This window comes from Erpetoichthys calabaricus, chromosome 14, assembly GCF_900747795.2.
Source record: "Erpetoichthys calabaricus chromosome 14, fErpCal1.3, whole genome shotgun sequence".
NCBI classification, from domain to species: Eukaryota; Metazoa; Chordata; class Cladistia; order Polypteriformes; family Polypteridae; genus Erpetoichthys; species Erpetoichthys calabaricus.
The window spans coordinates 73,639,139-73,656,880 of NC_041407.2; the positions used below are offsets into that span (position 1 = coordinate 73,639,139).

The 17,742-nt window shown below is 35.8% G+C and overlaps 1 protein-coding gene across 1 annotated transcript in view; it reads right to left on the reverse strand.

Moving 5' to 3' along the window:
- Positions 1 to 466: 466 nt before the first annotated feature.
- stk40 (serine/threonine kinase 40) overlaps positions 467 to 17,742 on the reverse strand; it is a 34,127-nt gene continuing 16,851 nt past the window's right edge. Inside the window, exons 7-11 of the mRNA XM_028818792.2 lie at positions 13,905 to 14,020; positions 11,510 to 11,654; positions 7,491 to 7,610; positions 5,732 to 5,816; positions 467 to 3,928 (exon numbers count right to left, since the gene is read on the reverse strand). Of these exons, the coding sequence (XP_028674625.1) occupies positions 3,710 to 3,928; positions 5,732 to 5,816; positions 7,491 to 7,610; positions 11,510 to 11,654; positions 13,905 to 14,020 (685 nt within the window). The 3' untranslated portion in view covers positions 467 to 3,709. The remainder of the gene's footprint in view (positions 3,929 to 5,731; positions 5,817 to 7,490; positions 7,611 to 11,509; positions 11,655 to 13,904; positions 14,021 to 17,742) is intronic.

Genomic DNA, 17,742 nt, shown 5'->3' on the forward strand with positions numbered 1-17,742 from the left:
GGTCAGACATGCTTTGCGTCAATTAGAGAGCTTACAGTTAATGTGGGTAGGCAGGCTTCTGATATTCACTGAAACTAGTTACATTTTCATGATGGACAAGAGCCACACTGAATCTAGACAAAGAAAAGCAGACAACTCAATCACATTAATGTTCACAATAATTTACATTTCAAAATGTAATACATTTGATCCTAATAGTACCTTGAGATTTGAAGTCTCCCTGTGAGTTCAGTAGACTAAGATGAGCTTTGTGTCAAGGACAGTGAACATAAAACTAGCGCTAATGAGCAGCGCCCCCGTGTGGTCAAACTGAAACACTGCTTCAGCAAGCAGGCTGTCTCGGATCTGTCTGTACCTGCATTTATGCTTACTGGATTCAATTTCTAAGCAAGACATGGTAACGACTCCCTCACAGAATCATGTTACCTGTACACAAATCCCAAACAAAACAAAAGAAACAAATACATTTACACTATATTAAATTCTTTATTGCTGACATGCATGGAAAGGATTGATGTAGTACAAAAATATGTCTTTCATACAAATTATTTGTGTTTGTCTTTTCATAATGTTTCTTTCTAACAGTACATCTCTCAAAAGACACACCCAAGCAGCTCTAATAAACAATACTTTTTTTGTTTTTTCTCCCCCTCTTTGTCCTGCACCAGTATTGCAATTCCAGTCAAAATAAATGTTAGCCTTAGGAATAGCATACATCTGTTTTCTTAATAAGATCAATAAAAAGAACTTTTAAATATTGACAATATGTTTCATCACCTTTTTGGTTACACCACGTAGTGCATTCCGGGAGTCATTCACATGCTACGACCCTGGCATATTCAGACATTTTATTCAGTCCAATTTCATGCTTTTGAAAGTACTAAAATGACATCCTACCTTCACCCGTAGGTTTGAACCACAACACAGGATTTTCCCTCTCAGAAGACACACACATATTAAAAATACAAATACACAGTGTTACATACTGTAGGTCATGAAGACTAGGAAGTAAAACCAGGACCACAGCATCCACATGTTATGAAGCTTCTGTACTTTAATACACCAATGACTGTGCTTCTCTAACATTCTTTCGCTCTTTAAAATAAAAATAAACATACAAAAAAAAAAAACAGAAAAGGGCAACAAAGCTTACCAAGACATTTGGACTTTCTTTTCAGTCACAATGGAGTTGAAAAATTCTTCACTGCTAGATGGCGTCTAAATTACAGAGGGTGCCAGCGTCACCCTAACCCAATCCTGCACCGCATCATTTTTGGGTGTTGTTTGTACACTTTAATGATTTAACATTTGAAAATAAAGCTACTTCATACTCATGATGCGATGATAATGCTAATAGATCTGCGATTTTTACTTTACTTTTCACAAGCTATGAATGGTGTGAAGTGTTTGTTCAAAATTAAGTTTATGGCTGCACAACGCTAAATATGTGCAGTCTGAAGTTTTACATTGGTGCGAGGGTCAACGTACAAGACTTGGTCATTCTATAAAGACAATAACCACACAGGACCTGAAAACAGAACTAAAAACACTTAAAAAAGAAAAAGTTCACAGACAATAAAATTAAATTTAAAAACAAGTAAGCAGAAGGTAGGTAACAGCATTTATAGTTCACAGAATTACTTTTTCTTGATCAATAATCATTTAACAGGTTTCAGTTACGTCTTCAGTTATGGCTCTAGAGATTGCTTTTACACATCTTTTTAAAACATTTGTGACAACAAACAAATGTCATACAGGCTAAATAACAAACTTCAAAGCAAATATACGCAATACAATGAATTTACTATATGCAAGAGAACCCGCTGCCACAGTATGACCCGCTTCCATGAAGTGATATGTGACACCACGGCACACGTATTTGGCTTTGTTAACATGAGGGCAACCAAGATGTTCACCACAAGAATGCAAACATCGTCTTCAAGTAAGACCTTCGGCACTTATTCAAGTGTCTGTCTTATCGGGACAGCCCCAGGGGGTACATCTTCAGGTAATTCAGTTAAGGATAAGCTTGGTGGCCGTGCTAAACATCACTTCACGAAAGTCTTGTCAAAATGTGGCAATATTATTATACTCTGACAAGGCGCGTGGAAATTACATATTCATATAGCTAGCATACAAGTCAGTCAACTGAGATCGACATCAAGCCAGTTACATGGCAAATGGTGATGTGCTATTCATCCTTGAAAACCAAAAAGTTTAGAAAACAATTAATAAATTTATAAAAATTTTAAAACACAGACTGTATGAAAATGCCTTTTGTTACTAAAAGGGTTGAGGTATGAGTTTTCATAAGAGTGTCTGCAGAATACGTGCAGTCAAAAAATGAACGCTTAAAGACCTGTTAATAAAATGTATTTCTTAGTATCAAAACAAAAATTAAAAAACGATCAAGGGAAGGATGAAATTGAATAGGTACATGCTTAGCTTTTTCACATACTGGACTGTGGCAAGAAAGGCATTCACTTTAAAAATAGTGTTAACAGCTGACCCTTTCAGTACAATGTTTGTTTTTCCTTTGAACGTGTCCCTTGGAGAAACAGAAATGAGGGAGACCCCCCAAAAACAAGTGAATTTAAAGCTATACTTGACTAAAGAACAAAAGTTTCCAACCATGCCATGCTGAATGCAAAGTGGGCGGTTTGCCCCAAACGAGTCACTCACTTTAGTAAGTGCCTGGCGTCAAACACCACAGAAGCACAGACTGGCACCAACCCGGGACATACGCATCACTGGACATTCGTGTGAACTTTGCCAGTTCCTCTCCTTGAGGAGCTGAACAGAACTGCTCTTTGCTTTTTGAAGTCCACCTTATAGGGCAATGAGCTTTGTAAATTTAAAATGGGGGGGAAAAAAATGGAAGAAAAATAAAATCTAGCCTAGGTTAGGATTAAGTCTTTACAGGAAACCTTTAATTTCCACATTGAATATATTAGATTTGCACCAAAATTATACATAAAGTAAACTTAAAAAAGGAAATTCATATTAAGCAGAAATATTGTATGCCCACTTAAACTCAAAGGTATTAAACTTAAACATCTTGGCAAAAACATCTCAAAAAGCAATTTTCTAAACAAGATATGTAATTTGGTAATTTAGCAAATCAATATAAAACCATCACAAAACAACTTATGGCATATCTTTTCAATGGGGGAAAACAAAACAAAAAAATCAAGATATTTCAAAGTTCCCACAATCGACAGCTTGAATAGGAGGTTTTTTCTTTTTTTTTTGGAAAACACGTCTTAAACATTTGCCAAAATGAAGAAAAACTGCTACGTTGATTAAAAAAAGTAAGCTTATCAAGACCATACGGAGAAAACATGGACTCTTCTCCATACTGCAATATGCACCAACAATAATGCTTCTGCCAAACATGACGTCGTCTGGTATGATTTCATCATTCCTTTAATGAGGGACTGTGTCGTTGGTTATGGTGAAGAGAGGTAGATTTAATGTCACAATTGAAGAGTTAATCTAAATAATTTGTTTTTTGTCACCACAAAAAAATTATTATTTTTTTTCTTTTCTTTTAATGAAAAAGGATGATCAAATCACGGTTTTCCCCTTCTGGAGGGTTAGCTGCTACATTACTCTCTATTGCAGAACACTGTATTGCTCTGTAAGTTCATTAAGTTATGATGGATGTTTGAACGTTACATTTTTGTGCTGCCTTTTGAGACCTGTTGGCTTACTTTCGCAAGTATCTTTGGGCAAGAATGGCAGCGTCCAAAGGGCTCACAGGCTGAGCATCGTGTCCTAGTCGCCGGACAGGTGGAATGTTGCCAAACTGCCTTTTATGAATAAAGTTTTTGGCTTCATGAATAGTGTTTTTTTCCTCAGCCAGGAGGAGCTGTTGTCTCATGTAGTTTTCAAACTCATACTGTGAAGACTCTTCTGTCACCTTAGCCTGAGGGGGAACAAGGAAGAAGAAAAACAATTACTAAGACTTTAATCTGCGCACACAAATGTACAAGAGTAGATCAAGGAGATCAGTTTGCAGCATTTACTGCCCTATCGGAATCCAAGCTAATTTCTGTCTTTAGTAGAATTCCTTGTTAAATGAAATTGTACTCCGAGGTCTATCTTCTTCTAAACAAATTAATTAATGTCATTCAAATGAATTCATTTAATTTTTTTGGCAAGTATAAATAAATACATGTGATAATTCTCTCCAAGTCATGCACTGCACTGGTCAAAATTAGTGCAGATTTATTGCACCACCTTTCAATTTGCCTAAACAGTACGTTCATGTGTAATTAATCACCTGCTTCTTGTTCTTTCGGCTGCTCCCGTTAGGGGTTGCCACAGCGGATCACCTTCTTCCATATCTTTCTGTCCTCTGCATCCTGCTCTGTTACACCCATCACCTGCATGTCCTCTCTCACCACATCCATAAACCTTCTCTTGAGCCTTCCTCTTTTCCTCTTCCCTGGCAGCTCTATTCTTAGCTTCCTTTTCCCAATATACCTAGCATTTCTCCTCTGCACATGTTCAAACCAACATAATCTCACTTCTCTGACTTTGTCTCCCAACCGTCCAACTTGAGCTCTAATGTCCTCATTTCTATTCCTGTCCATCCTTGGCACACCCAGTGCAAATCTTAACATCTTTTACTCTGCCACCTCCAGCTCTGTCTCCTGTGTTCTGGTCAGTGCCACCGTCTCCAACCCATATAACATAGCTGGTCTCACTACCGTCCTGTAGACCTTCCCTTTCACTCTTGCTGATACCCGTCTATCACAAATCACTCCTGACACTCTTCTCCACCCATTCCACCCTGCCTGCACTCTCTTTTTCACCTCTCTTCCACAATCCTCATTACTCTGTACTGTTGATCCCAAGTATTTAAACTCATCCACCTTCGCCAGCTCTACTCCCTGCATCCTCACCATTCCACTGACCTCCCTCTCACTTACACACATGTATTCTGTCTTGTTCCTACTGACCTTCATTCCTCTCCTCTCTAGAATCATAAAGATAAAAATAATCATTTGTATTGGTTCCTTCTGGCTGCATTAGAAAATTTTCAAGTTAAAGAGTTACCTTCTTGTCAAACAAAATTATCACACCTTAAAAGTCCCAATATTAAAAATAAAAAGATTTTAATGTATCCTTGGTCTGTGTGTATAAGACACACTACTACCACTTCACATGGGTAACAGATCACAATTAAAGATTAAGTTTTTTTTTTTTTTTTTTGTTCTTTATTTCGCCTTATACAATTTCTTGTATTAGGAATTTGTTAGTTTTCGCATACCCCTTGGGGTCAGAGCGCAAGGTCAGCCATTGTACAGCGCCCCTGGAGCAATTACAGGTTAAGGGTCTTGCTCAAGGGCCCAGCAGAGTAGGATCTCTTTTGGCAGTGACGGGGATTCGAACTGGCAACCTTCTGGATACCAGCGCAGATCCTTAGCCTCAGAGCCACCACTCCGCCCTGAAGTTCAAAGTTCAAAGAAAGGGTGCAGTTTAAATCCCAAAATCTGTTCAGTTATGTACAGAAAGATATTGACAGTAAACTGCCATGCACCGAAATTAAGTAACTGCTTCCACTTAAGACTACAAAGTATCTATCTATCTACTGAATTTTTTTGGTTTACTTCAGGCAACATTCCTTCTTTAACACTTTTCCAGAAATACCTGGTAATGGCCACATTCTTTCAGCCTCCTTTTAAATGCAACCATCATTAGCTACATCTAAAATTAAATTTACCTCTTGCGGATGATCAGAATGGCTTATCTGGTCATCTATATCTGGTACAACTTGCAAAGGACCACTGAGTGAAGACATGGACTGCCTTTAACGAAAAATAAGAAAACAGCTTACCAAACAATAACATCACATACATGATATTCATTTTTATATATCAAACAAAAAATATGCACACACAAACTTTTAACATTTTAGTGAATCACCCGTGGCATTTTATGGGCCAGTGTGGTGCAGCAGTTAAGGCATTTGGTTCAATTCCTGTCTCTGACTCACTGTGCGACACCGAGTAAGTTATCTAACCGACTGGGCCTCCAACTACCAAAAAATACATTTAAAACAGTGCTAATATGCCCTAACATTATAAAACATTTTGAATAAAAGACATTAAACTAAACAGAAGACGATAATACAAACATTTTTTTTTAAAGTTCTGAATACTTATTTTTACAAAGGGGGAGTATCGTCCTTACAAGGACAAAAAGCTGGCGCTAATATAAGGTTTGAACTAATCTGCATTAACCCATATTTCTATTATCATCCATACAAAAACATTTTCCTACAAAATAAATAACCCCAATAAAAAAAAAAAACGCTTTCTTAAAAGGGTCTTCATAAAATAAGGTTTTAAAAAAAGTTTATAATAAAAACTTAAATATTTAAAACAACCCTTTCATATCTATTCCTTAAAGCACCTTAATTTAAATACAGTTAATGTATGGGGTTATAAATGTATAAAAACAGCTTTAAATACTCCATTAAAAAATATTTAAATAAATAAACAGGAATCTTAAAAGAAATATAAAAATTACCAATGAAAATTAGGGTTCAAATCTAAAAATATTAATTTAAGGCAAGAGGTAAAAATAAATACATGTAAAATATAGTATGAGAAAGTGTAAAATGCTATTTATACAATGCCTACTCATTTCACTCTGTGGCAAAAAAAAATAAAAATTGAGACCACTGCCTAGCTTATTTAATAGAATGATAGGTGAATTGTTTTGTATGTCCAATCCATCATAGTTTAGGTTAGGTTAACAAGATCATTTTTAATATATTTCAAACTCAAGAGCAAAAACGCTTGTATGTATCAAATACAAATGTTTCCTTATGAACTGCTGATAATGTTAATGCATAAGAGGGGTTGGGATAAAGAGTCATTTTAAAATACTGAAAAAATAAAGCCTACCAACAAATTAAGAAAAAAAAAACACTATCTTTAGAGTAGATAGTTTAACAAATATTAGTTTTATCTAGATGATTTGTACATTACCTATTAGCATTTTGTTTTTAATTTAAGGCACTAGCTAACAATTTTCTATCTGCCCACCTTTTGGAACCTGACACATTAGCACTGCACACAGGGCGAGATATAAACCACACTATTGGAGCCGACAGAACGCCAGCAGCATGCACCCTCTTTGCAATGTAGAATAAAACCTTTACAGCCACCAAGGAAAAATTCAAACTCCACACTGACAGTTAGAAGACCTTGCAGGGGCAAAATAATGCATTGCAATGTTTTCCAATATTAAAGTTAAATTAGAATATACAACATTTAGAATTATTTTTGGCAATTACAAAGATCTTAACAAGACCGCTACAATAAATAATAATAATAGAGCTTAGCATGGAAAACATGTTGGAATTATTTATATCAAGGTGCAATTAAAAAAAAAAAAACTTTGCCTTGTATATTATTTTGAGTTAAGTGTTTATTTCTGCTCTTCATGATGAAATGTGTCAGTTAAACTCTTACCATGAAGCAATAATGTTACTGAGCGAATCCAAAACTCCTGCTGCAGTGAGTCGGTGCTGAGGATCAAGGACGAGGAGTTTTCGAATCAGACAAACTGTGTTTTCAGAAACACGACCATCTCTGTGAGGCATTATAAAAAAAAAAAAAGGAATATTTTAAAACACACAAATTCACAACATGTATGTTAACTATTTATGAGAAAAGTACAAATAATCTAATTCTACTGCTTCATATGTGATGGCCTGCAAACAAGCTGATAAAACAGATGTTAAATATCCACTGCATGCATCATGTGTGTCTTGATTTATATTCCTAGTTACAGTTAAAATGGATAAAGATATAAAAGTTCTTCTGAAAACAAAGTGCCTCTAGTTTACCTGTATCAACATTTCAAATAAAATGACACATTAAACTAGTTTAGTTTACCTAAACAATGAAAAATATAAATGTTTAAGCCATTTAAATAACATTGATATATTTTATCCAGTAACGCAGGTCTTAAATGTGTTGAAATGTCTCACAATTCTAGACCTGCAAGTTGGACATACTGTAGTTTGATATGATATTTTACTATGCATATCACCAATGTCATTTCACATCTACTGTACTGTACATAACCAAGTTCAACCACAGCACGCCAAACCCTTCAAGTCTGGGAAATGAAAATACTCCAGCTAATTCCTATTAACACCAACCTAAAATTAAAATACTGCTTATCAGATTAAGAAGAAATCATATAGCAGAATAAGTAACCCTAAAAACACCAAACAGAGCACCACCATGCTTAGAACACTGGTGAGACATGCAAGAAGGTCAATGATTCAAATTTATATTAATGCACTGCAAAATTAATTGGGAGAACGGGGTGGGTTATGCTACTGGTGGTTGGTGCAAAAAAGAAATTTACACATGATTGGAAAATGCAAACTGAAATTACCGATCATTGAACCTCAAAGAAGTTTGTTTTTTTGTTAACAAAACTTGGGTAAACAAATGCTCAAGAAAATAATTTTTAAATTGACAAAAAGGCTTATTACATTAATACTACTACTACTACTACTACTAATAATAATAATACATTACATTTATAGAGTGCTTTTCTAGCTACTCAAAGCACTCTAAACACACAAGATAGTGCGGAGCCAACATGGCAGCATCCACCTGGATGATGTGAAGGAACCATACTTTAGCTATAACGCTCACTACAAATGAGCTATTAGGTAGTGAAATTGAGGGGTGTGGGGGATTACAATATAGAGACAGGGGATAATTAGGGGCCAGAGTGGAAAAGGATGTGGTGGACAATTTAGCTAGGAGATTGGAGAACACCCTACTCTTTTTGGAATCTTTTATGACCACAGAGAGTCAGGACCTTAAGGCTTGAGGTCTCACCCTAAGATTGGCACCGTTTGCTCAGCACAGTGTCCCCTTCACTGCACTGGGATACACTCACAGACCACAGGAGAAGTGTTCCCTGCTGGCCTCACCAACATCTCTTCCAGCAGCAACCTAAGCTTTCCAGGTTGGTTTCCCATCCAGGTACTGGCCGGGCCAAAACAAGCTTAGCATCACTTTAATTACCTGTTGTGAAATGGCGGTGGTATGGGGGTTGGCATAACATAGAATATCACCAAATATTTGTTTTAACAGCACCAGTACAGAGAAATTTCTCTTACTGCAAAGGTATTTAAACCTGAGAAATATTAGTAACCAAATATACTAAGAACCTTTAAAAATAAACCAAACAGAAAAATGCATATTTAGTCTTGGGCACTGAAACACTGAACTTGGGGGACTGACAATGCTAATACAAAACAGACACAAACGTGGCTTAGTAAGTTATGATGCAGTTCCTTTAATAAAGTTATCAAAAATCTGGTTTAGCTTTAAATTCACATTACCACTATTCACAATCAGCAAACCCCTTTCTATCAGTTAGCTGGATGCCTTAAAACATTTACATGGCTTACACACACACACACACACACAGTAATTGCTTTACATTCTGACTTGATGTCAAAAACATTTACTTGCTCCCATTCAGTCTCACTCTGTAACTTTTTTAATTACCATATTATTCTTTTAAACTCACATTCCTTCTAACGACAATGTACATTGCAGAATTGTCTCCACACCTAATAATTATATTTTGTCCTCTGGCAATTTACACACTGCATTTCATGAGGTTGTAGTTTCCCTGTCACCTGAAACTACTTTCCAGTAACAAATTACTTCAGGCACTGCAAAAGTGCATGTACTACTCATTTACTCTTATGTGACAAGACCTTATCAAAACACTTCTTTGGGTATTTATAACAATTACAAGGCATCAGTAAAATGTTTCTTCATCTCGGCAATGTGTCCTACCAACAAAACTTCACTGTGGAGTGGTCTGAGGTGCCTCAAGGGAGACACATTTCTCTTGATATTACACATTTATTATAAGACCTGTGAGTCCTTCATATTAACAAGTAATTCTACCATCATGTCAATATGCCACACAGCACAGAGATGAATAACCGATCTACTGATATTTTATAAGTGTTACGATGACCAAAAAAAGCTTTTGTTAAGGTCTTATTACATACAGTGCATCCAGAAAGTATTCACAGCGCATCACTTTTTCCACATTTTGTTATGTTACAGCCTTATTCCAAAATGGATTAAATTCATTTTTTTCCCCTCAGAATTCTGCACACAACACCCCATAATGACAACGTGAAAAAAGTTTGAGTTTTTTGCAAATTTATTAAAAATAAAAAAACTGAGAAATCACAAGTATTCACAGCCTTTGCTCAATACTTTGTCAATGCACCTTTGGCAGCAATTACAGCCTCAAGTCTTGTTAAATATGATGCCACAAGCTTGGCACACCTAATCCTTGGTCAGTTTCGCCAATTCCTCTTTGCAGCACCTCTCAAGCTCCATCAGGTTGGATGGGAAGCGTCGGTGCACAGCCATTTTAAGATCTCTCCAGAGATGTTCAATCGGATTCAAGTCCGGGCTCTGACTGGGCCACTCAAGGACATTCACAGAGTTGTCCTGAAGCCACTCCTTTGATATCTTGGCTGTGTGCTTAGGGTCGTTGTCCTGCTGAAAGATGAACAGTCGCCCCAGTCTGAGGTCAAGAGCGCTCTGGAGCAGGTTTTCATCCAGGATGTCTCTGTACATTGCTGCAGTCATCTTTCCCTTTATCCTGACTAGTCTCCCAGTTCCTGCTGCTGAAAAACATCCCCACAGCATGATGTTGCCACCACCATGCTTCACTGTAGGGATGGTGCCAGGTTTCCTCCAAACGTGACGCCTGGCATTCACAACAAAGAATTCAATCTTTGTCTCATCAGACCAGAGAATTTTCTTTCTCATGGTCTGAGAGTCCTTCAGGTGCCTTTTGCCAAACTCCAGGCGGGCTGCCATGTGCCTTTTACTAAGGAGTGGCTTCCGTCTGGCCACTCTACCATACAGGCCTGATTGGTGGATTGCTGCAGAGATGGTTGTCCTTCTGGAAGGTTCTCCTCTCTCCACAGAGGACCTCTGGAGCTATGACAGAGTGACCATTGGGTTCTTGGTCACCTCCCTGACTGGCCTTTCTCCCCCGATCACTCAGTTTAGATGGCCGGTCAGCTCTAGGAAGAGCCTTGTTGGTTTCGAACTTCTTCCATTTACGGATGATGGAGGCCACTGTGCTCATTGGGACCTTCAAAGCAGCAGAAATTTTTCTGTAATCTTCCCCAGATTTGTGCCTCGAGACAATCCTGTCTCGTAAATGAGCAATCGATAGATCTTTTGTCTCTCGACACATGTTTTACTAGATAGGGAAAACTTGCAATTATGTGTATGGCTTCCTATTTATATTAATATAAGAAGGACAAAAAGGGGTAATTTTTAAAATTAAATTGGGAGGGGGAAAAAAGGGACATGCTTGTGTTTTTAGGCTACATTTTTCATATTCCACTACCATTGGAAAAAAAAAAAACTTTTTTGTAATCCCAGTATGAGCAGAAAGCAAGATGACTTACTCTGGAATAGTATACTCTGCAGCTTTAATTTTCCTGAATAATTCCTGAGGTATACTATCGTAAAATGGGAACTGTCCATATAACATGGTGAATAGTACTACCCCTAGAGCCCACATGTCACTTGGTTTTCCTCTGTATGGTCGACCTAGTAGAGAAAATAGCATACAAACATATTAAATTCTAAAAATAAAACACATAAAGCATATTACAGTGTAAAGGAGATGTTTTACTACCTACAGCTTGTGAGTTACAGAATCCAGGTCGGTGTGTTTATTAATATCTTACTTCACTCACCAATCCATTTACTGAACTTGCTAATACAAGGCAAGATATAATTTAGCACGTGATGGGAACCATTAGCAGATGGGGTATCATAGCACACATATATAAATTAATACAGGGAAAATTTACTTCAGTAGTCAACTTTACATACATGTCTTTGAAATGCAGAATGAAAAGCAGAGTACCTGGAGAAAAACCCACACAAACAAGATGAAAATACGCAAACTCCACACAGTAAGTGACAATGTCTCACAATTCTAGACCTGCAGGGCAGTCTCCTGTATCTGTGAAGCTGCAGTGCTAACTCAACAGGTTTCTGTGTTTAACTTTTAAGAAAATCTCAGTAATCTTGTACAATTATAAACAGTTGTAACTTCTCTTTAATAATACAGAAATTTAAAAAAAAAATTCATAATTTAATATTACTGTACTACATTTAATCAGCTTGCATACGATGATATCCTCTTGCTCCTTAACATCATTCTGCCCTTCCTTCTCGTTTATCGATTTTAGGTACTTCATGTAGTAGGGAAACCAATTAGCCAAAAAGATCAATTCAAGAAAAAGTTAAAAAAAAAAAAAAAAAAAAAAAGTTAAAAAATAAAAAATAAAGTTCTGTGTTCCCTACCTCCACTGAACTCTCATATTTTAGTATGTTGACAAAACATACACACACACAAATTGTTATACTTTATTAGTTGTGACTGAACACATCGTGGAATATTCTGAAAAAGCATAACTAGCTTAGTTCAGAGTTATTCCACTAGATGGCAGCAGCATATGTTTCGGTGAAAATATATACACTTTTAGACTTACAGATTATTTGAAACAACTGGTTTCAGATTGTTATGATATATTTTAATAGAACATAAGAGACTGTAGTGATCTCTCTCTATATATCTATATATATATCTCACTTAAATATAAATAACATTTAGAAAAAAAAATTTAAGCCATGCTGCTTTATTCTTACAGATACAGTATAATAGTGGCCTGCACGTTCATTTTTGTGCCAAAATAGGTCATTTTTGATCATGTTACATTACGATATGAGCAAAAGAAAGGGAACATGAAAAATATATTCAATTTTATTATCATGAAAGGACAAGAGTTCAAAGCTTAGGTAAAGCACTTCATATAATAACATTTAAAGTTTGAAGTTAATAGCAAGAGACAAAATTCACCCATAGTTTATGACTCATTGCTGGGTGTACCACAGCATATGTTAAAGGGAGTTGGGTTTGTGGGTTAACAAACTAATCTTTCAGTGTTCTGGAAGCAATTATTTCAGACTGTCTTTGTTTTAAATACTTGCTCTTTGGAAATATTCACTAAAAGGTTAAAAAAAAAAAAATCACATTTAAAAGATCCATTGTATGTTGTTTTTAAAAACAAACAAATAAAGTGGGATCAGTGAAGTAGTTTCCTGAATGACTCAGTGATGAGTTATAGCAGCAATATTTGCTGAAACTTATCCTACTAGTCACTCAACCTTAAGCAAAATAAAATGTATTTATAAAATAACTGCCAAAAGATGTTGAGCTGCAAACTTTATTCAGTACCATGCTGTTTATGCCTCAATGGGCATAAACGCAATACATTTAGGCAAAATAGGACGACTGCACATTAGTTAACTCATGTATCCAACATCTGATCGATAGATCGATAGTTAGATACTTTATTAATCCCAAGGGCAAATTCACTTACTCCAGCAGCACCTTACTAATACAAAAAACAATATTAAATTAAAGATTGATAATAATGCAGGTGAAAACAGACAATAACTTTATATAATGTTAACGTTTACCCCCCCGGGTGTATACCCTGGGTGGTATTGAATCCCAAGTCTAGTCATTGTGGAGTCTGCAGCATCTCCCCTTTGTCTGTATAGGTTTTCATACTGGACACTCTGGTTTACCTCCCACATCCCTAAAACTCTGTCGGTCAAAGTGATCCTCCGTGTGCTGTGCATGAGGAGGCCCTTGTTGCAACAGTCATCCTATGTAGGACTGGTTCTTGCCTTGCAACAAATGATAATAGGTCAGTTTATGACCCCTTTGCAACCCAAAACTGGATTTAGCGAGTTTAAGAAAGCTTGTAAACTTTTCCTTACCACTGAGTACATCAGGACTAATGTATGCAGGGCTCCCACGCTGATCTTTAAGTAGATCATCTTCACTAACTAAGTGCTTTCCTAAGCAGAAGTTGGTGATGGTTATCCTGTGAGTCCTATAAACAAAGACAATTAACAACATATTAAAAGCAACACAAAGATAAAATCCTAAGGCTAAAGGTCAAATGTCTCTAAAAAGAACTAACTAAATACAATCGCTATAAGCAAGTACCACCTTCTTATTAATAACATAGGGAGTCTATAAAACGGACAAGCTAACAGTATGTGAACTTCATGTGAGGTCTACTGAAGGAAGTAGTTCTTCACACCGGAAGAAGATTTGTAATTTCCTTATCAGCTACATTTATTTTAAAAATACAGGATGAAGAAATGTGCACCAAAAAATAAAGAATTAAATAAACATTATCTTGTTAAAATCTGTCCTTAGAAATAAAGTCAAATTTTAAAAATAAAGAAAAATAGGGCATACTATAATTTATACATAATTATTCAATTAACAGATAAAAAACAAATCCACAGAATAATGCAAATTCTGAGACAAGAACAAGATATTTTAAAAACAATCCATAATATACAAAAAAGCAGATCAATCCGTGAACTATATCTGAAGCAAATGAAGGTCTGCACTAAGTATCAAATAATTGTTAAAGGCTGCAGACTTCCACTCCTGCAGGCATGCACAACAAACCATGAATTTTTCAAGCAAATGACTAATGGAAATTGGCACATCATTAAAATAAACTCCCACTAAAGTATTTAAACAAATGAGTCAAAATATGGTTTCACTTTGTCATTATTTATACTTTATGACTAATAATTCCTTGCTTTTTGCTATTCTGCAAAAACATGAGAGAAAAACAGTGCATCTCAAGACTTTTGACTTGGTAAGTAGATCCCATTTTTTGCAGAACAGCTGACTTTCACAATGAACACATTACCTGTATTAAAAAAATAATATAAATCTATGGTTTTTCCAGCTCTTGAAACTGCATTACAATTTGAAGTTTCATACAAGAAGAAATGAGGCCAAAAAAAAAAATCCATGACAGACCATGTAAAATTAACTTAAAAAAAAATCTATAAAAACTGGCTATATACCAGCAGTTGCAAAGAAAAAAAAGTCAAATTAACCTGAATCATTCTCATGACACATTTCCTAAATTACCCAGAAGGTGCATTTTGATTTCAAGATTACAAGCCAATAATAATGATGAACTTTGATGTCTAAAACAAGTTCTGTTCCCTTAATTGCAAGAAGTGCTATCACCTTTTCAGCTCTGAGAAAAACAAACAAATCTGTCACTAAGGTAAAACCGCACAGTCAAGTTTAAGTGTGATCCACAATGAAAAGCTTATCTGTATTACCTCTGGAATTGTCCAATGAATGTTGTTAAATAATTTGAGCACAGAGATGTCAAACATAGCCTACAAGGCCACAAATGTATAGTCAAAGGAAATCCCTAACAACACAGTGCCAAAAGCAGCATATTTTTTCCATTACTTTTAAAATAATGCTTTATCAATTTTTGTTTTTTTAAGTGACAACATTTTCAAAAAAATCTGTGTGAGATCCATTGTAATTGTTTTATTGACCGTTTTTCATTTTTTTGCCCTTTTGGAAAGGGCACATCTGAAGATCCCATTTACTTTACAGAAATATTTGCATATTTTATGAATCCCCTTTTCAATTTTTTTTTTTTTTTTAGCTTTGGCACTTGGTGCCTCTACCTGTGTGGCTAGCCTATGGGTTTTAGAAAACGTCAAATGATACTGAAGGATACCAAGGAGAGGCAGGATGGTCAGTTGAATTTCAATTTTTCTTATTCTAAAGAACCATGGAAACTCTAGCGGTTTGCTTTCACCAGGACAACTGTGGGCTACAGTCACTCGCATTCTCTTTCACAATTTTCACTTGGACTGATCTTCTGCTATTCAGATCTTGTGTTAACATGATTTCTATTTATAGGTACAGTATAAACCTTGCAAAAAAAAAAATGTCATTACAATTCATTTAAATAAATGTGTAGTTATATATGTATATTTTATAGGGAAATGTATATTAAAAATAATTATCCTAAAAAAATTCAGTGATGAAACATTTACTTGAGAAAAACAGTAAGAAAAATTGTACTCAAATAATAGTGTACATATCTAGTAGGTTTATAACAATTATGCTTACATTTCTTCCTTATAGTCTTACAGTTCCTGTTAAATTTACACCCTTAAAACATTCTATTGGACAATACTATATGACTGATTTATTGCTCAGGTCTCAAAAAGGGCAGTACCATATCATAAAAATTCACAGCAGCAGCTCTCAACCACACCATACATTAGAAAACAGTGTTTTAGTTTCACATAAAATGTCAAGGAAAATACTGTCTATTTCCTTTTCTCAACTAAAAGCTGCTTTACTGAAACCTCCTCCCAAAAAAAAAAAAAAAAAAAAACTTGCGTCAGCACCATTTGCTCTGCATGAGTCATCAGCAGCACTGGCTCCTTTGGCAGTAGTGTATTGTTTTCCTAAGAACTGTACTTTCCCTGCCTTTAACTGAGCCTTTTCCATATTTTTTTTTTTAATGAACAGAAGAAAACCAAGATTTTATGTTTCTTTCTTGTTTCTCACATAGTCACTTTAAAAGTGATACCCCTATACTGTAGATTTAAATGTCTCAAAAAATACTAAAACCCTGTACAGTTTATTAACATTTCATTTCTGAACTGTAGAATGATTTTAAAATATACTGATGCATCCTTAACCAAAATTTTTTGTATATTTTAAATAATTCCTTCTGTCTGAGAACTTTTAATAATCAATAGGAAAAACACCTTGTAGATTAAGAAACTTAGATTCATTATCATCTGGTTTCACACAGAATCTTTGGAGAACTAACATTCAACTTCCCAGGCACAATTTACACAGCTGTACATGCACTATAATAATAATAATAATAAATTTTATTTATATTGCACTTTATATTTACACCTTACAGAACTGCATTATGCTGGCTGCTGTATCGCATTATTTTCACCTTCATCTTAAACTAAAAAGAGGTTCAGTTTAACTACAGGGTGTACTGTAAAATTACAATCATTTCATGTACCCCTTAAGGCTGCTCTATCGAACATAAATGTAAATAAACGTTTAAACCTTGGAATACTCTTTACTAAGTCACCTTTATTTTGATTAAGGTATTCATTTAATTGTGTTGAACAGATGAAAAGTTCAAGCTTACTGACACATGTATACAGTTGTCTCGATTATAAAAAGTACATCTTGGAAGGAGACAAGACGTGATTGTCTCAGAGACACTTTCACATCCCGGGAGACGATTCTTCATGCCAAGCGAAGTAACCAGGCCCGGGCCAGAAGGAACGCAAGACAAGAGCTTATACAAAGAGATTTGGAGAAGTCCTGCGTGGTTATGTCAAGTAACCAAGCCTGGGGCCTGAAGGAATGCAAGACAAGAGCTAATGCAAAGAGATTTGGAAAAGTCCTGCGTAGTTATGTCAGACACATTTCTTGTATACTCACGGGCAGTTATACGTTGCGTTGTCATGATGCAACTCCAAACACGGAAACAAAATTCATTGCAATATTGATGTAAAGATAAAAGCGAAAGGACATCGAATATATGGACATAGGTGATATGACAGAGTGCGCCACGCAAAATGCAGATCACACAGCACGGCAGGAGCAGCATGCCAGCAGCTGATTGAGCAAAGAGGAGGTAAAAAAATAAAAAATAAATAAAAACTGTGTGTTTCCCCATTGTATCACTGTTTAAGAGGGGGTGTCAGAGGAGCGATCGTGTCT